Genomic DNA, 21,536 nt, shown 5'->3' on the forward strand with positions numbered 1-21,536 from the left:
TCTACGGTATTGAACATTGATTTACAACCTCATCCTATTACTGCAATTCTTGGTTTACCAATGATGGACTCACTCCATTTATCCTCTTCTGCTTGTCGAATGATTGCATTTCTTACATTAATGGCTAGAAGATCTATTTTGTTAAATTGGAAAGAAATTAATCCTCCTACCATATTTCATTGGTTTTCTCAAACTATATTATGTCTAAATTTAGAAAAAAATTAGAAGTGTTGTATTTGATACTTCTATTAAATTTGAAAAGATATGGAGACCATTTATTCAATATTTTCATATGATGTAATAGTGGCAGGTCTTCAACCAAGCCAGGAATGCCAAAGGCTTCACGTCATCTCAGAGAAACTGGAGGAAGGAGAACATAGGAGGGAATGTAAAATGTAGTAAGAATTTCTATAGCCTTTCATATCCCACAAAGCTCTAAACAGCTTGACTGACAAATCAGCCACACGTAAAATGTTGGAGGAACACAACAGGTCAGGCAGCATCTACGGAGGCCAATAAACAGTTGACATTTTGGGCTGAGATCCTTCATTAGGACTGGAAAGAAAGGGGAAAGAACACAATAAGGTGAGGGGAGACGTAAGAGTACAAGCTGGCCAGTGACAGGTGAGGGCAGGTGAGGGAGATTGTAGCTCAGACTTAGGTGATTTTTTTTCTTTTAAAAGGTGTAGGTATGGTTTTGGGGACAGAGAGGGGAGTTAGAAGTCAGGTTAGAGTTTAGGGACAATGATGATGGGGAGAGAGAGAGATCAGATGACAGGGATGCAAAGGAGTTAAGAGGTCAGGCCTCCACTCTATATCCTTTCTCTTTGTCACTTGTCCACATCGCTGGACTTTAGTGTCGATACACACCCATGAAAAATAAATCAGAATCAGAGCCCTACAAACTTACTTCCTTTCAGACACTTACTAGTACCCTGCTGAACTGAAAACAATAAAACGTACCACAAGTGGAACTCAATCCAGAACATCGTGCAGCCCTCTGCCTCAACAGATGCTGCCTGACCAGCTGAGCCCCTCCAGTAGTTTAGTTTTTGGATTACAGTAACTCCCTATTGAACTGAATCCAACTCTGCCAGTACCCACGGCAGCACTTTCAGCAAACACCAACCACTTAAAACAATAAAAAACCTTGCCACTTTACAAGGATGCGGCCTGAATGAAATGGCCCGAGTTTTAGGGAGAGTTAATTTTTGTTGCAATTTGTCTTGCACAATGTTGTCAGTCTCTTTATGTATAGTTTCTCCATAAGTTGTTTCTTTATTTTCCTATAAATGCCTGCAAGAAAATGAATCTGGAGAGAGTATATGTTGACACATACTGTACATACATTGATAATAAATTTACACTGAGGTTGGCCATGCTGGATCTTTATTTCTTGGAGCGTAGGAGAATGAGTTTATTGAATTAGGGGTATGGATAATATGGTCGCTCAGTCTTTTCCAAGGTGAAGGAGTTCAAAACTCGAGGGCACAGACACAATATAAGACAGGAAAGATTTAAAATATACCAGAAAAGCAACTTCTTTACACAGAGGTTAGTAAGCACCTGGAATGAGCTGCCAGATTAAGTGGCCCAGGCAGATACAATTGCAGCATTTAAAAGGCATTTAGATAGGTGCATGACGGGGAGCAGCTTGAAGGGTTATGGGGTGAACTCAGGTATCCGGGACCAGCAGGAAAAACGCTGTGGTTAGCCTTGACTAGTTGGGCCGAAGGGCCTGCTCCCATGCTGTATGACTCTATGGAAAATGGGAACTAAAAATCTTATGTAGAAAGATGGCAACCTTCAACAATAGAATCAGACTCCTTATACTTTCCAAAAATAGCTCATTAAGCATGGAATACAGGAAATGCTATATTAAGGCAAATAGTTTCTATTTGTTCTGTTATGGGAACTCGCTTACAATTCAAGCCAAAGTTTCCACCACCATGACCAAAAATAGATTAAAGGGGTCACTCATCACATTGCTGTTTACTTGATCTTGCTGTGCACAGAGATTGCTACAGCGGCAACAGAACAATCAGTGCACTGCCAAGCAAGCAGCGTGGTAGCGCAGTGGTTAATGTAACGCTTTAGAGCATCAGGAACTGGGCTCAATTTTTGCCACTGTTTGAGAGAAGATTGTACTCCTTCCCATCACGGTGTGGGTTTCCACTGTGTGGTCTGGTTTCCTCTTGCATTCCAAAGATGTATGGGTCAGGGTTAATAAGTTGTGGGCATGCTATGTTGGCACTAGAAGCATGGTAACATTAGCGGGCTGCTCACTGTTGGTTGTTGATGCAAACAATACACTTTGTATGTTTCAATGTACATGTGACAAATAAAAAAACTAATCTAAAACATGTCCAAGACTGGCACAGAATGCAATGCAAATTATTGTCTTTTTGGTACATTTAAATCGACTTAGAGATGCCTTTAAATCTCCATGGCAAATATAACTGGAGTCAGGCAGAATCCAAGAGAGTCCATTTGCAAGTTAGTACAAAATGATCAGTACCTTGGTCTCAGTAACCTTGGTTTAAGTCCATTTCTTCAGCATGTTTGGCATTACTTCTGGAAACCTCATTGTCAACATACACAATGATGAATAAAAACAATACTTAAGTCAGCAGTGTGACAGAAAACTCTCCATTTACCTAGATGAGTGCTTCACAGAATTAGCACTACAGCAAAGAAACAGGCCCTTGGGCTCATCTGATCCATGCCAAACTGTTATTTTGCCTAGTCCCATCTGCCAGGACATGAACCATGGTGCCCCTCACATCCACGTACTTATCCAAATTTCTCTTAAATGTTGCAATCGAACCTGCATCTACCACTTCTGCTGGCAGCTATTCTGCTCACACCACCCTGTTCCCCTTCAAGTTCCCCTTGAATATTTCACCTTTCACCCTAAACCTATGACCTCTAGTTCTAGTCTCAGCCAACTTCAGTGGAAAAAGTTTGACTGCATTTATTCCATCTATACTCATCCTAATTTTGTACATCTCTGTCAAATATCCACTCATTCTATGTGCAGGTTAAAAAAAAAAGTCACAACTATTTCAATCTTTCTCTATAACTCAGGCCTTCATGTCTCAGCACCACCCTTGTAAATTTTCTCTTTACATATCCAAGAGAGCCGACAAAAAAAACTGGATGAGAAACAGCACATAGAACAGCGTAGCAGTCACTTTAGAAGTGTTCAGCCTGAATTCTGTACTTGGGTCGCTAAAGCCAGAATTGAATTTACCACAAGAGTTTAATAAATCTAGGATCAAGAATCAACTTTATACATTTTAGAAATTTACTGTGATGCATTGGGCAGGGTGTGACATGCAACAAAGAACGTTCAACACTTGTAAAGAATAAAGAAATAACTTTTAAAAAATTATACAGTATATAAATAAAAAGTGAATAAACAGGTTAAAGTACAGATATGGAATAAAATGTGTATAAATAAATATCAGCATATATTTATATTGTAAACAGCATTACAAAACATGGTTTAAAATGTTTACAGTGCATTGACAAGGGAGCCATTTCCTCACTGTTCCCGAGACTCAGGATCTATTCTGACATCAGGTGCTGTATATGGAGTATACAGGTCATCTCTGTGCCCATGTGAGTGTTCACTGTTTGCTATAATTTCCTCCCACATCCCAATTCTGTGATGATTACAGATTGGTCCATAGTGTGAAGGTGAGAGGTGAAATCTGGGAAGAGTCAATGATAACATGGAGAGAATAAAATGGACCAAGGTAAGCTATAAATGGCACCTGATGATCAGAGCCAAAGGCTATTCTTAGTAACACAAGTGAAGTACTTCAAGCCCCAGCTTTTCAGGATGGTTCAAGGATAATACTTTCTACTTAAGAATGTGACAAGCTGGAAATCCTGAGAAGAACTGACTGAAGATTTTCCAAATCATATACGCTTTTGCAATGAGTGTTGCAAAACTGCCAACTATTGGTCCCATCCACAAATTTCTCAGTCAAGTACAAATCACTTATTCAACAGCAGGAACAAGGAACCTTGCAGAACCACAATGATCAGAGTCCTCGTACTCATAGCCACCCTTCAGCTCTCCACCTTCCCTTGGATCCTATGAGCTATTACTTCCAGGGTGAATCTGCCACACCGAACTTTAGAGATACCTTGCTAAAGCCCACAAGGATTACATCAACCAAACTATCACATCATCACTCCTTGTTAACCTCATTGAAGGTTTTGTAGTTAGTCAGGTGCTGCCTTCCAGTAATTCTATTTGAATGTCTTTGATAAGCTAATGTCTCTGATTAATGCCACACTTTCCAAATATTTCTAACAGGCCACAGATGTCAAGCTGCCTGACCTGTAGTTTACTGTGTCAATCCCTGCTGCCCATTTTAAACAAAAGCACTACATCAGACCCCAAGTCTTCTACACCACACCAGTGCATAAAAACCTGAGTCAGTGTTCTCCTGCCCTGACAGTTCATTTACTTTTCAGATTCATCGCACGCACATTGAAGCATATAGTGAAATGCGCCCTTTGCATTAACAAACAACACTATACAAGGCTCGGGGAAGCCTGCAAGAGTCACCACATACTCTGGTGCCAACATAACATACTCACAATGCTCAGAACTTTTAAAGATGTAATACTCCTTTATGTTTTCTCTGCTTATAATTTTGCATAATTCACCTTCATTCACCTCACGTCAAAACCTATTTCATATCCTCTGTGAAGACTGATACAAACTATTCCTTCAGAAACTTACCTTACTTCTCAACCACAGGAAATCTCACCCCATCAGCTTTACAGTGCCTCACACAGCAATCCCGTCTCACACCAACTACTCTTTTAATCATCTTCTTCTGGATTCCACCAGTCATTTACACACAAAGGGCAACTTAGCCAATTAACCCACCAACCAGCATGTCTTTGGGTTGAGGGAGGAAAATGGAGCACCCATTTGGAAAGGAACAACACCTCCCATTTTCACACCCAGACTTATAATCCTAATACTTACCAGAGACGTCTCTTCATCATACATTAATGTATACAGTAAGGAATGGCTGATCGAGCTAGGGTTTTTCTCTTTGGAGAGGAGGAGGATGAGAGGTGACTTGATTAGAGTTGTCCAAGATGACAAGTGGATAACCAGAGCCTTTTTCTGAGGATGGAAATGGCTAATAAGTGGCATAATTTTAAGGTGATTGAACAAAAGTGTAGGGAGGATATTAGAAGTTCACAGAGCGGTGGGTGCGTGAAGCGCACTGCCAGGATTGGTTGTAAAGGCAGATACATCAGGAATATTTAAGAAACTCTTAAATAGGCACATGGATGAAAGGAAAATGGAGGGCTACGAAGGAGGGAAGAGTTAGATTGATCTTAAGAATAGTTTAAAGGGTTGGCTCAAGGTTGTGGGCCGAAGGACCTGAAATGTGCTAATGTTCTATGTTATATAAACAAGCATTGACTAAAACTTTCATTAGTTATTTCTTGGCCTTTCTTTTATTTGCCTTCTGAATTCACTCCTTTCCCTTGCAGGCTTGTTTATCAAACACCTCCCATTCACATCAAATTATGCCATGCTCTCTTCTGAAACTTGCCACACGGGTACATTGGTACATGGACTTGAAAGATTTAGAAAGATATCAGCCAAACACAGGCAAATGGAATTAGATAAGTGAGGCAACTTAGCCATTACCAAGATGGACAGAAAAGCCTACTTACCAAGCTGCATAGCTCTGAGTCTAAATAGATGATTGGGGTTCCATTCTGTATCTCACCAGGTGAGGATACACTGCTAGAAACATTCATAATCCAATGGAGGTAAACACTGAGACTCGGGCACACCACACCCAGGAACACAAAAAGCTACAGAGAGCAGTGGACTCTGCGCAGTACATTAGGGGGACATTCCTCCCACCATCTACAGGAGATGCTGCCTCAAGAAGGCAGCATCCATCAAAGATTCTCACTACCCAAGGCACACCCTCCTCTTGCAGCTACCATCGGGCAGAAGATACAGATACCTGAAGTCCCAAACCTCCAGGTTTAGGAACAGCATCCTTCAGGAGGGTGAACCCACAGTAAAGCATTTGACCCAGATGGAGTACCTGGGCAAGTACTAGAGACCTGTGCTGATCAACTAGCCGCAGTGTTCACCAATATCTTTAAGTGCTTGCTTTGGCAGTCTGCTTCAAGTAGGCTTCAATTATACTGGTGCCCAAGAAGAACGTGGTAACCCGCCTCAATGACTATCCTCCAGTAGCATTTACATCCACTATGAAGAAGCATTTTGAGAGTTGGTCATGAAGCACATCAACCCCTCCCTGAGAAGTGACTTGGATCTGCTTCAATTTGCCTACTGGCACAACAAGTCATAGCAGATGTTGTTTTGTTGGCTCTTCACTAAACCCTGGAACATCTGAACAGCAAAGATGCTCTTTATCGACTATAGCTCAGTATTCAATACCATCATCCCCTCAAAACTAATCAATACACTTCACAGCCTTGATTTCAATACCTACCCCCTGTGCAATTAGATCCACTTATTTCCTCACTTGCAGACCCCAGTCATTTTAGATTGGCAACAACATTTCCTCCACAATCTATATCAGCATAGATGCACGACAAGGCTCTGTGCCTAGCCTCCTGCTCCACTCGCTTGACACTTATGACTGTATGCCTAAGCACAGTTCCAATGCCATTCTGTATCTCACCAGGTGAGGATACAGTGCTAGAAACATTCATTGGAGGTAAACACTCAGACTCAAGACAGTTTGCTGACAATACCACTGCCATTAGCTGAATCAAAGATGGTGACAAATCAGCACATAGGAGGGAGATTAAAAATCTGGCTGAGTGGTGTCACAACCACCACCTCTCACTCAATGTCAGTAAGACCAGGGATCTGATTATTGACTTCAGAATGAAGAAACCAGAGGTCATATAGGCTCAATCCTCAGGTACTGCACTCAATCATAAACTAAGTCAATTGCTCAGAAGCCATCAACCAATTTGCTTTTCACTACCTTTTTTTCTCAAAACAGCAATGGACAGTTTTAGAGATCGGATTTTATTGTAGACAAATGATCACCAATAATCTTTTCATTACCATCATAAAGGTATTAAAACCATTAAAAGTGAGATTGACTTCAAGATGTCGAGGAGCTTTTATAACAAAGAACTGTTATAAAACAGATGGGCAGCATGATAACATAGCAGTTAGCCTAACGCTATTACAGTGTCAGTGACCCACCGTCCCCTCCTCCCACTTTGTTACTCTGACTTCTCATCTCTTCTTCCAGTCCTGATGAAGGGTTTCAGCCCAAAACTTTAACTGTTTACTCTTGTCCATAGATGCTGCCTAGCCTGCTGAGTTCCTCCAGCATTTTGTGCATTACTTTGATTCCCAGCATTTACAGATTTTCTCTCATCAGTGCCAGAGATGGTTTCACCCAGAAGGCTGTTCCCCTCTCCCCATGCCCTCCAACAGCATTCAAAGCAGATATTTATTATTAAGGGAACAGCCACAGGGTACTCTGAAATGGCTGCCTTATTCCCCTTCCCTGCCCTGAGAGTCACCTAGGTACCTGGCTCCTTCAATTTACAGATGACTATCTTCCTATAGCTCCTGTTCACCAGAATCAGAATCAGGTTTATTATCACTGGCATGTGATGTGAAATTTGTTAATTTAGCAGCAGCAGTTCAATGCAATACATAATCTAGCAGAGAAAAAACATAATAAATAAAATAATAAAGAAACAAATAAATCAATTACATATATTGAATAGATTACAAAAAACATGCAAAATCAGAAATATTGTACAGGCAGTCCCCGGGTTACGTACGAGTTCCGTTCCTGAGCCCATCTTTAAATCAGATTTGTACGTAAGTCAGAACAAGTACATCCGGTATTATTTAGCGTCAGATAGTCAAACGTTTGTCTTAGTATATAGTATATATTTTACCTTTCTATGCATATAAAACACTTAAGAAACATATGTATTCCAATAATTAAACCACTGCGTTGCTTAGTAATAATTGTAGCTTTTGTCGGGGCAGGGCCTTTTACATGCTCCATTATTCTCACTTTATCCTTTAAAATTGTTGACTGACTGTAGCCTAATGCTTTTCCAATGACCGATGGCATTTCATCTCTTTCCAAATGCTTTATTATTTCCACTTTATTTTCAATCGCAATCGCTTCCCGTCAATGGAACAGAAACACTGCGGGCGGCAGGTACCGACCTGCGCTGGTTCCCGAGGTCCACTGAGTCCTAAGGTCCACCACACTGAGACAGGCTAAATGGGACAAGTGGGAGCTGTGCTGGGTTTGGGCATTTGATCCTCCACAATATTCTGCATGGGAATTTAAACTGGAGGTGGCAGCGTTTTTTTTTAACGAGGTCGAGTTGCGAGCTCGACATCAACCCAACAGGGATGGTACGGGAGTCACTGGATCGACATCAGCCCAGCACAGGAGCAGTCTGTCACTGGATCGAACTCGGAAACCTCCATTCTCCAGCCCGGCGCTGATCTCACGGTGCCACCAGCTGACCGGAACTGTGGGGGGGTGGGGGGGGGCAGGGTCAGGGTGAATTTTACTAAGAAAAATTTAAGCCAAATACAAAGTTAAACACTCAACACAGCGTCAACAGCAATGACTTAAAATGGTGGACAGCGTTCTCCTTCCCCGGTTCGTAAGTACGAGTTGTCCGTAAGTCGGAAGTTCGTAACTCGGGGACTACCAGTACCACTAACTCTGGACCCATTCTCATCACACTAATAGAATAAAAATTACATGGGTGTAATCACTGGGCCAAATGAGCCAACTACCATGCTGCATCTCTCTAAATAAAACTTGAAACTGATTACTTACTTGCATTCCCCAGGGACATCACACCCTCCGTGGATTGAATGACAACCCTGCTTGCATATGGCTGAAATTTAAAAAAAAAAGGATATTTCTCAATCAATCATTCACTGAAGTATTTTAGAATTACTTTTGCGCTCTGGATCCCAGGAGTCAGTGTCTTCAGCGTGGACTACCAAGTCAACCACCTACTGGATAGCTCAAGTGGACATCCTCCATCACCTCACTGTCAGACTTCAGACTGACAACAGCCAAGCCCCCGTCTGTCCACACAGAGGGCGTCTCCGCCTAGCGACGGATCCAGTCTATTAAATGAAGTTAAAACATATGGAGGCTCTATCCCCTTCAAATCCACCTCTCTGCTCTATAATGTAGCTTTAAGGTGAGTGGGGGGAAAAGTTTAAAGGAGATTTACAAGGCAAGATTTTTTTTGTTCAAACACAGTGGTGGGTGCCTTCAACATGCTGCCGGGGAAATAATGGAATCAGATATAGCAACAAATACTTACATGACACCCAAACAGGGTATCCTGGACATCTCCCCCTCCACTTCCTTAACTGTAATGGTTTAAACAGTAGCATTTAGGCAGGAAACTGAACAGCAGGGAATAGAGGGACATAGCTCCTGTGCAGGATGATGTAATGTTAGGGTTGACTTCAAAGTTAGCTCAAATATTGTGGGCTGAAGGGTTTGTTCCTGTGCTGCACCATGAGAACAAACTCCTGCCCTCTACAAATGTTGAACTTTCTCCACAGCCTTCATAATTTTGTATTTTCAACACTAGTTTCCATTCTCAATATGCTAACAAGCCAAATTGTATTGTTCATGCCATAGATGCCACAGGGAATTTTTGCTTTACCTTTTTTGCAGTCCTGACCCATCCAGCCCTCCATACAAAGCTTGTTCCCATTCTGGTCGCACATGAAGTGGCCGAAGAAGTCGTCCCGTGGCCGGCAGAGCTTGTTACAGCCGGTCCCATAGTAGTGCTCTTCGCACTTGACCCGGATGCTGTAGTCAAAGTGAGCCACTGGCCCATTGTGTTGCAATGTCATCCAGGGACCTCCAGGGTTGATCATTCCTGTCTGAGTGCCTCGCTCAATCAGCTGACCTTCACCTACGTGAAAAGATGACATCAACATGCATCAAGTTTCACTCAAGCATAAATCCATTGGAGTATTTACAACCTGCTGAAAGAATGTGTTGGTCAAACAGCATTTGTGGGGGTAAATGAACTGTCAATGCTACTGGTAGAAACCTTGCATCAGATTAGACTGTTTACTCTGTGAGCTTTATGCAAGCAAGGAACTTCACTGCATCCTGGTATATATGACAATGAACTAAACTAATTACGACACAGGGGGCAATATTCTCAAAGAGCAACAGGGACTAGTTGGATCATTACCTACTTAGTCCAATTTTTTTGCCTAGAATGGCCATGATGGGTGCATGGCCTCCGGAGAAAAATGACTACAATCTTCAATCATCTCCTCAACAGAACCAACCACCGCCCCCCCCCCCCCCCCCAAACAATCAATTGGTTTACTATCGTCACATTTACAGAGATACTGTGAAAAAACATTTGCTTGCATGTCATCCAGTCAAATCATTCCTTACAGAAGTGCAACAATATAGTTTAAAACAAGAGAAAAGAGCGCATAATATAGTGTTAGAAGAGAGAAGAAACAGTCTTCCAAATCACAAACAAAATGCTGGAAGAATTCCACAGGTCAGGTAGCATCTATGGAGAGAAATAAACAGTTGATGCTTCAGGGCAATATCCTTCACCAGGACTGGAAAGGAAGAGGGCAGGGGCCAGACTAAGGTGGGGAGAGGGGAAGTAGTACAAGCTGGAAGGTGGTAGGTAAGACCAGGTGAGGCGGAAAGTGAATGGGTGGAGGAGGGGGAATGATGCGAGAAGCTGGGAGGGCATAGGTGAAAAAGGTAAAGGACTGAAGAACATGGAATCTGATAAGACAGGACAGTGGACCATGGGAAAATCAGGAGGAGGAGGGGCACTAGAGGGAGGTGATGAGCAGGTAAGAGAGAAGGGGTAAGAATGGAACCATAATGGGGAAATAAGAGGGGAAGGGGAGAAATTACTTGAAGTTAGAGAAATCGATATTCATGCCATCAGGTTGGAGGCCATCCAGATGGAATATGAGGTATTGCTCCTCCAACCTGAAAGTAGCCTCATGACAGTAGAGGTGGCCATGGACTGACATGTCAAAATGGGAAAAGGAAGTTAAGTAAATGAGGTCTTAAAGACTCCATCTACCCCTTCAAGGCAACAACATTTCCCACAGAGCTATTCAAAGAGCAGATCCCCTTGTCCTGACTACCAACTCCCCCTAACTCATACTTCAACAAACTGAAAATCTCCTTGTTATTTCTCTGTAGATTTTAGGAATTTGTGAACAAATGAGTTACATTTCCTTCATTATAACAGTGAACAACAACTGTGACTATAAACTACTCTGGTGAATTCCATGACAATGGTAGGGGCTACTACAGGCTACGTCCACACTAGACCGGATAATTTTGAAAACGCCGGTTTCGTGTAAAAACGATAGGCATCCACACTATGCGTTTTTTAAAAAAACTATCCACATTGAAACGGTGCATGTGCAGGACACATCTACCGAAAACAAGCGACATGTTTGGTGTCGAATCTTGCCGTAAAAGTGCACATTTGTGTAGTTACAGACTAGAAAATTTTTAAACGATGGACAGCTGTTGGCTTTTGCACAGAACTTAAAAGTAAAAAAAGTGCCTCTTAAATTATACTATTATACCCATCTCAATCACTTCCTCTGGCAGCTTGTTCCATTCACTCACCACCCTCTGCGTGAGAAAGTTGCCCCTCAGGTCCCTTTTAAGTCTTTATAAATCATAAATCTATGCCCTCTAGTTTTGGACTCCCCTTCTCTGAGGAAATATGTTATCACCCACTTTATCTGTGCCCCTCATAATTTTTAAACATTTCTAAGGTTGTCCTCTCATTCATCTATGTTCCTAGCAATAAAGATTTAACTTGGTCAACCTCTCCCTAGAACTCAGCCTTCTAGACCTGGCAACATCCTCAAATCTCTGCATTCTTTCCAGTTTCAGCACAACTTTCCTATAACAGGAAGACTTCTTTTGCCTGTTATGCTGCTGGCATTTAGGGCAGCAATGAAGGTCCTCCATCTCTGGCAGCATTCACAGCTTCCTTCATCGTGTCAGTAGCTTCCACTCAGTTTACTGTCAGTCATGCAAGTCCCAGATGGAGACTTAAGAATACTGTTGTACACAGATGTGGAAGGATTCTTCATTTTGTTGTTTCCATAACAGTTTTGTTTTACCAGTCGGGGTTGTTAGCCCTGAGCTGAACCCCTGAACCTGGAGGACAGGTGGTCCATTTAGTCTGGCCTCTACCCTTTGACCTGCTTAGCATGGGTGACCCTACCAAGGGCTAAAGCAGAAAGCCCCGACTCCAGACAGCATAACTCTCCAGGGTCACTGAGGCACACAAGCCTCCAAATTACAACAAGGTTGTGGTCCTCTTGAAGGGCCAAATCCCTACACAGCACTCCAAGAGTGGCCTCAACAACTTCAACTGCAACATAATGTCCCAACTCCTGTACTCGGTGCCCTGACACCACTTTCAACAAACTATGCACTCCAAAATTCCTCTGTTCCATGACACACCCCAGCGCCTTCTCTTTCATAGTACAAGTCATGCACTGGTTAGACATTCCAAAATGCAACACCTCACACTTATCTATATTCAAATTCCTGAATTCCTAATCAGATTTAACAGTGACCATCCAACATGCACTACTAAAAGGCATAACTTAAGGAGAATGTTTAATGAGGTTTACAAAACAGCTACAATGGCAAAGTTTAAGAGGCATTCCGACAGGCACATAGGCAGGGAATGGGAGATGTGAGGCACATGCAGGTGAGATTAATTTGAATTAGTGTCATGATTGGTATAGATACCATGGGCCAAGGAGGCACTGTACTGCACTGTACTGTTTTACATTCAACTGAGAGAGAATATTCCAGCCTTCTACAACTATCAAACCGTCTTAACGGTCTCCAGTACTTTGTATTTTTAACAATAGCTTCCCCTCTCAATATCCTACATGAACCTGTGGTTGATTGCCTGTTGCCAAATGGTTTAAGTCACAGATGCTACACAGAGAACTTCTTACCTAAAATAGCAGTTTTCCCCCATAATTCCTCTTCTTCACTTCTACCCTTTTAAGCATTTATAATCCATAAGGAGTAATAAATTAAAACCTCACCTTCCTTATCTGTTCAGTACAGAACATGAAGGTCTGAGGCAAACCTTTTAAAGATTAGCTTTCTATTTAATATGTACATCGAAACATCAAAGTATACTGTGAAATTGTGTCATTTGCATCAGAGTCCGAGGATGTGCTTAGGACAGCCCACAAGTGTCGCCATGCTTCTGTCACCAACAAAGCACATCCACAACTTACTAACCCCATAATATGGACCATTCAGAAATCCGACAGTAAAGAGGAAGAAGCTGTTTTTAAAGGAAGGCATGTCCTGGATAGTGAGAGTCTCTTAATGATGGATGCCACTTTCTTGAGGCAGCGTCTTTTGAAGGTGCCCTTGATGGCAGTCTGACCTAGGGACATGATACTTTCACAGCAGTTCTCCAGTCAGGTTCATAGAATATAAACAGCACAGTAGATGTTGTACTGATCTTTTGGGTATTGTATGCAACTAACATTCTGAAAAGAAAACACAACTACCTCTTATATCCCCAATACTTTCTTCCATTCACCTTAAAGTTATGCCCCCCTCGTATTAACCATCTCGCCCTGGAAAAATGGTTATTCACTCAATCTATGTCTCTTATCATTTTGTACACTTCCACTAAGTCACCTCTCATCCTCCTCCATTCCAAAGAGTAAAGCTCGCTCAACAGTTCTTCACAAGACATGCACTCTGCAGTCCAAGCAGCATCCTGGTAAATGTCCGCTGCACCCTCTCTAAAGCTTCCAAGATCCTTCCTATAATGAGGTGACCAGAACCGAACACAATATTCTAAGTATGATCCAACCAGATTTTTACAGAGCTGCAGCTTTACCTCATGGCTATTGAACTCAATCCCCTGACTAATGAAGGCCAACATAGAATACACTTTCTTCACCCTATCAATTTAAGTAGCAACGTTGAGTGATCTATGGACGTGGACCTCAGGGTTTCCACTGCCCCTTTCAATTAAGTGAAAGGTGCCTGGAATATGAGGAATCACACAAAAGGACAGCAGGAAAGAAGAAATTATAAATTCTCATCAACATCAAGGGCACTAACCTTACAAATAAGGGAGTAACTGGATTATTATTTGATAACTTTACATTGTTTTTAGTTTTCCTACAAACTTTCCAGGAAGTGCTGCTGAGAAGACTTTTTTTTTCGCCTTTCAGCCAGAACGGAAATATTAAGGAATTGTGAAACAAAACAAGTATCAGAGCTTGTTATTTTCTCAAGACAGCCAGGCACACCACACCCAACTAGCAGCAGAAAGCAACAGAGACAGATTTAAGACAGCCGCAAATTTCAACGATTCTGTGGCCTTAACAAGGCAGACATTGAAATAAACAACACATTTCCGCATACCTTCCCTTAGTTTCCCACTTCCCACACAGAGACTTGACTCTGCTGCATCAAACAATATTCACTGTTGGACTCTAGGATTGTGCCTTGCTTGAGTACATCAATCCATGATGATATTAGTCCAATATTGAGGGAATGACGCTACCAAACCACAACTAAAAAGCATCAAGAGCTTTCTTCTAGTACCCTCAACCAATATCACTAATACATTCATCTTCGAGTCTGAGAGACAGGTTCACTGTGACAGAGTTGTACAGCACAAAGTATGTCTTAGTTGAGATGGACCAGTTGGGCCAAATGGTCTGCTTCAGTGTTGCCTAGCTCGACTAAATTGACTTGGTTGATCTTGGCTTGAAAGCGTCTAATGCTTTGGGGTGGCACAGTAATGTAGTGGTTAGCCTAACACTATTATAATGCTAGCAACCCAGGTTCAATTCCACCGCTCTCTATCAGCAATTAGTATGTTCTCCCTATATCTGCGTGGGCTTCCTCTAGGTATTCTGGTTTCCTCCCATATTCAAAAGACATATGGTAAACTGATCACATGGGTGTAATTGAGCATGCTTGTTGAACCAGAAGGGCCTGTTACCTGCATCTCCAAATAAAAAAAATAAAAACAGGCCAATCAGCCCAATGGTCTATGTCAACAAAGATACACTATCCAAGCTAGTTGCCAATGTTTAGCCGATAATCTCCTAAACCTTCCCAATCCATATACCTGTCTTAAAAGTTGTTCCTAAACTTGCCTCAACCACTTCCTCAGGCAGCTCATGCCATAAAGAATAGGGTGACATAGTAGTGTAGTGACTAGCATAATACTTTACAGTGCCAGCTATCAGGGTTCAATTCCCACCGTTGTCTGTAAGGGGCTTACATGTTCTACCCATGACTGCTTGGGTTTCCTCCAGATGTTCCCATTTCATCCCACATTCAAAAGATGTATGGGTGAGCAAATTGTGACCATATTAGCACCTAAGGCAGGTCATTCTTGCAGCATGATTTCAGCGCATCCTTGGACTGTATTGGTCATTGATCCAAATGGCACATTTCACTATGTTTTGACGTACACATAACAAATACAGTTATTTTCATATTTAAATTTTTAAAATTCTAACACAGGCAAATAGAATTAGTGTAGATGAGCAAAAACGTCTATGGGGACATGATGGGCCAAAAGGCTTTCTTCTGTGCTATACAACTCCTTGACAGCAAGCAGGTCCTGAAAGATGCCATAACCCATGGCAGTGCTCATGTGGGTCAAATAAATTAACACAACATGGAAACAGGCCCATTGGTCCAACTTGTCCATGCTGACCATATTGTTCACCAAGTTGGTCCCACTTTATCTGCATTCAGCCAATATCCCTCCAAACCTGTCCTATCCAAGTAACTGTCAAAATTCCTTTTAAATGTCATAATTGTACCCAACTCTACCACTTCCTCAGGCAGCTCATTTCATATACCCATCCCCCTATGTGTGAGAAAATTTGCTCCTTGGGTCCCCTTTAAATGGCTCCCCTCTCTAGAGAAAGAGCTACTCTTGGGTCAAACGTCAATGTGCGTGGGTATCAAATGACAACTGGATCGGAACCAGTGGTGAGGCCAACAGCCAATGGCCTCAACATTCATCCAGAATCACACACACAACATAGTAAACCTTGGTTTGGAACAAGGCCATTTTTCCAATTAAGGCTTCTTGCATAATTGAAACAACCATCAGGTTTCTCCTTCTTACACAGAGTCATACAAGCATAGAAACAGACCCTTTGTCTCCACGTCTGTGCCAGACTTTAGGTCCTGAGCTTGAAGAAGCACATTACCCAACATTCATTCATAAACCTTCTTCTGTGCCAAGGCATTTCAACGGCTTATCCAAATGTTTTGAATCTTTCTGAAAACAGAAAACCTACAGCACAACACAGGCCCTTCAGCCCACAATGCTGTGCCGAACATATACTTACTTTAGAAATTACCTTGGGTTACCCATAGCCCACTATTTTTCTAAGCTCCATGTACCTATCCAGGAGTCTCTTAAAAGACCCTATTGTATCCACCTCCACCACCGTTGCTAGCAGCCCATTCCACACACTCACTATTCTGTGTAAAAAAAAAACTTACCCCTGATATCTCCTCTGTACCTACTTCCAAGCACCTTAAAATTGTGTCCTCTCGTGCTAGCCATTCCAGCCCTGCAAAAAAGCCTCTGACTATTCACACGATCAATGCCTCTCATCATCTTATACATCTCTATCAGGTCACCTCTCATCCTCCATCTCTCCAAGGAGAAAAGGCCAAGTTCACTCAACCTATTCTCATAAAGCATGCTCCCCAATCCAGGCAACATCCTTGTAAATCTCCTCTGCACCCTTTCTATAGTTTCCATATCCTTTCTGTGGTGAGGTGACCAGAACTGAGCACAGTATTCCAAGTGGGGTCTGACGAGGGTCCTATATAGCTGCAACATTACCTCTCAGCTCTTCAACTCAATCCCACAGTTGACGAAGGCCAATACGCCGTATGCCTTCTTAACCACAGAGTCAACTTGCGCAGCAGCTTTGAGTGTCTTATGGACTCAGACCCCAAAATCCCTCTGATCCTCCACGCTGCCAAGAGTCTTACCATCAATACTATATTCTGCCATCACATTTGACCTACCAAAATGAACCACCACACTCTCAGACAGTGCTTTCCAGATTTCAATCACCTTCCAGGTGATACTTCAGGTCCCTCTGAATCTCCTACCCTTTCAGACACAGCTCAGCATATCACAGAAAACAGCCTTCCCTCCATGGAAGGCACACAAAATGTTGGAGGAACTCAGCAGGCCAGGCAGCACCTATAGAAAAGAGCAAACAGTTGACGTTTCGGGCTGAGGTCCTTCATCAGAACTTCACTCCATAGACTCTCACTGCCTCAGTAAAGCAGCCAGCATAATTAAAGACCCCATCCGACCCAAGACATTCTTTCATCCTCTCCAATCCATCAGACAGAAGATACAAAAACCTGAGAGCACCATACCACCAGTGCCAATGACAGCTTCCATCTTGAATGGCCTAATTTTGCTCCTATGTCTTATGATCTCTGTTTATATTCTTTACCTTTAATCTTCATCACCAGTCCCCAACTAATTCTCCAACTGCAGTGTTGAAATCTTCAGAAACTTTTTAACTAACGTAATATGCCACACAAAAAAAAAAGAGAACTGCTTCGCGAAAAAAGCTGGAATGTGCTGGGTGAGAGGTTTTGAAACACATTCTTTCAGAAGGGAAACTGATGGGTGAGAGGCAAGATACAGAAAAGACCATAATACTATTAGAGCAGAATTAGGCCATTTGGCCTATCGAGTCACTCCACAGACAATTTATCATCCTTAAGGCCATTCTCCTGCCTTCTCCCCATAACTTTTGACACCCTTACTAATCAAGAAGCAATTCTTCAATAGGTTTGACAATTGCTCTCCTGTTCACACCCCCCTCAGCAAACAAGTCCATGTGCCAGGGCACCCAATGCTTTCTCAGCACCAACATCTCCCCCCACTCCCCCACCTCCAGTTCAATACGTGGAAGAACAACACAGGCTACCACTGTCTACATCCACTTCTTGCCCTGCACCTACTACCCACACTTCCATATACCAACAAACATCCCAATCTTCACTTTCCCCAGCCCCCACCTTCCATCAACTCCCCTGTCATCATGAACTCACCTTCACTACTGAGCTGGTGAGAAGGGCTCTGGGGAAACTCAGACACAGCGAAGCACTGGGACTGGATGGTATGAACCCCAAAGTCCTGAAGGAGTGTGCTGAACAGCTCTGTGGATTTCTCCAGTGCATCTTTACTCTGAGTCTCAGCCTGGAAAGGGTCCCAACTGTGTGAAAACATCATGTGTGGTCCCAGTACCCAAGAAGGGCAACCAGAAGTCTTGAATGACTACTGTCCAGTGGCCCTGACCTCACATATCTCGAAGATCCTAGAGTGCATGATTCTTGCACACCTCCAACCCCTGGTCAGAATCACTCCCAATCCCCTGCAGTTTGCTGGCTAGGAGCACACTGGAGTCAACAATGCTCTCAGCTACCTCTTGAATAGAGCCTGCTCGCAGTTAGATAAGCAAGGCAGCACTGTGAGGACTATGCTTTTAATTTCTTAAGTGCTTTCAATATCACACAGCCCTCATTGCTGGGGGAAAAGTTCCATTCAGCCAGGTTGGCACTTCCATCGCATCCTGGATAAAGGACTACCTGACTGGCAGACCACAGTTTGTGTGGCTTCAGAGTGGTGTGTCAGATACGGCTATAAGCAGCACCAGGCCCCACAGGGTACAGCATTGGTTCCCTTCCTGTTTACCCTGTATACCTTGGACTTGAGATACAACACTAGGCAATGTCATCTGCAGAAATTCTCTGATGACTCTATAAAGGGAGGTTGGGAGGATGAATACAGGGCTCTAATGGAAGCTGAATCATTTGCAGCTCAGTATCAGTAAGGCGATAGCAATGGCCTTTAGGAAGACTAAGCCTGTACTGCTCTCTGTTACTACTGATGGTGAGGACACTCATGCGGTGAGGACCTACAAGTAGCTGGGGGTACACCTGGATGACAGACTTGAGTGGAGCACCAACACAGAGGCTGTATACAAGGGCCAGAGTCACCTCTGCTTCCTGAGGAGACTGAGGTCCTTTGGGGTATGCAGGCCTCTCCTTCATATGTTCTACCAGTCTGCTGTCGCCAGCACAACCTTCTATGCGGTGGTGTGCAGGGGCAATGGCATCAACACGGGTGATGCCAACAGGCTCAATAAACTAATTAGAAAGGCTGACTCCGTTATAGGAGTCAAACTGGACATACTGGAGGATGTGTAGTAAGGACTCTATGTAAAATCCTGGCAATTCTGGACACTGTTTCTCACCCTCTGCATGCCACCTTGGCTGAACAGAGGAGCACCTTTAATACTAGACTAATACAACTGTGCTGTTCCAAAGAGCGCTATACAAGGTCATTCTTACCCTCAGCTATTAGGCTCTATAACGAGTCAACCTATAGCCAGGGAAGTGATAAGCAGTTAAACTGTTTGAGGCAACTTAATTTTTTATTATTTCATACTTCTCTACTAATATTTGTACATCCATGCACTTGTAATGCTACTATGATACCTTTATTGATCCCAAAGGAAATAAGTATCTATCAACCTCTGCTTTAAAAATACCTAATGAGTTGGTCTCTATAGCCATCTGTGGCAATGAATTCCACAGATTTACCACCCTCTGGCTAAAAAAATTCCTCATCTCTGTTCTAAAGGGATATCCTTCTATTCTGAGGAATATGAGGACCAACAGATATCTGAAGAGCTGGCACAAGCTCGACAGGCTGAGTGGCCATCTCCCTCTCCAAACACACCTATTAATATAGAACCATTAATCCCTTTTTGACAGGTACTAATCCTGTTCCTTTGTCTGAGCCAGAACTTGCTCAGATATCTAGCAGCTGGCGTGCACAGAAATTGAATCCAGCATAATACTATTGACCGAAGGACTGGAGTGATAAAAATCTCTTTTCATGATTGTTCTGTAATTAACAGGACTGTTCAATGTTTTTTTTGAAGAAAAGCTTCCTTTTTTCTTTTCATCTCCACAAATGCCATCCTTGATGACGGCTCTCTTCCTGCAACCTATTTCATAGAAGACTCACCACACATTCTTTCCTCCAGTTCACTATAACTTTGGATCCTAAAACTAGCACACAGAACAGTTCAGGCCCTTCAGTCCACAATGTTCTGCAAACCCTCTAACCTACTCCAAGACCAATCTAACCCGTCCCCTCCTTCATTGTCCTCTATTTTTCTATCATCTACGTGCTCACCCGAGAGCCTCTTAAATGTATCTAATGAATTTGCCTCTATCACCACGCCCGCACCACATTTCACATAGAGAATATTTCTTTCTCACCACCACCAGATTACTACCATTAAAAACAGTGCTTAATCAACCAACTACATTAGCACCAGAGGACAGATGGGACTACTTGAGATAAAGCCCAGCTTCCAAGTGTAGCACCCTCTCAGTACAGTCACCTTGGATTGTCTTGTACTTTGGCCACAGTCTGGAATTCAAAGTTTAAAGCAAAGTTATTTTCAAAATGCAAATGTTATCCTATACTAATTTGAGATTCATTTTCTTCAAGACATTTACAGGAAAATAATGAAATACAATAGAAGTAATGAAAAACAAAAAAACAACCAAAAGAAATCATACAAATAAAATAAATAAGTAAATAGAAAGAACTGAGAGTGAGTTGCAGAGTCCTTGAATAAGAGTATTGTAAGTTGTCGAACAGGTTCATAGTTGAGGGGAGTGAAGTTATCCACAATGGTTGCACAGTAATAATTGCACCAGAACCCAAGGCTCTTGTACCTCCAGCCTCATGGCAGTAGTTAGTGAGCATATTGTCAATGGTAGGAGATGAGAGTACAATTCACCCTCCAATCCTCAATGATAAAATGCTTTGCATTTTTTATGTTACAAGAAAAGTTTATCTGACATTGTCAAAGACTCCCTTAACACCTGTAATGATGCCTTAACAACCCAACCACCAGCCAACCATACCAGCTTGCATGATTCAACAGCAGCTTTCAATCCAACCATTCAAGTCAACATACTGTGCCCATACAAAGTATTCAACCTCTCCCCCTTGGAAATTTTCATGTTTTACAACATTGAATCACAGTGGATTTAATTTGGCTTTTTTGACACTGATCAACAGAAGACTCTTCCATGTCAAAGTGAAAACAAATTTCTACAAATTGGTCTAACATTATTACAATTATTAAGCACAAAATAATTGATTGCATAATTACTCGCCCCTTTATGTCAGCACTTAGTAGATGCACCTTTGGCAGCAATTATAGCCTCAAGTCTGTGTGGATAGGTCTCTGCATATCTGGACACCGCAATTTTTCCCCCATTCTTCCTTACAAAACTGCTCAAGCCCTGTCAGATTGCAAGGGGATCATGAGTGAGCAGCCTTTTTCC

The 21,536-nt window shown here is 42.4% G+C and overlaps 1 protein-coding gene across 1 annotated transcript in view; it reads right to left on the minus strand.

The window, feature by feature from the left end:
• LOC140724802 (protein jagged-2-like) overlaps positions 1–21,536 on the minus strand; it is a 258,587-nt gene that overhangs the window by 95,561 nt on the left and 141,490 nt on the right. The window contains 2 exon segments of the mRNA XM_073039432.1: positions 8,877–8,937; positions 9,730–9,984. Of these exon segments, the coding sequence (XP_072895533.1) occupies positions 8,877–8,937; positions 9,730–9,984 (316 nt within the window).

This window comes from Hemitrygon akajei, chromosome 3, assembly GCF_048418815.1.
Source record: "Hemitrygon akajei chromosome 3, sHemAka1.3, whole genome shotgun sequence".
Taxonomy (NCBI): domain Eukaryota; kingdom Metazoa; phylum Chordata; class Chondrichthyes; order Myliobatiformes; family Dasyatidae; genus Hemitrygon; species Hemitrygon akajei.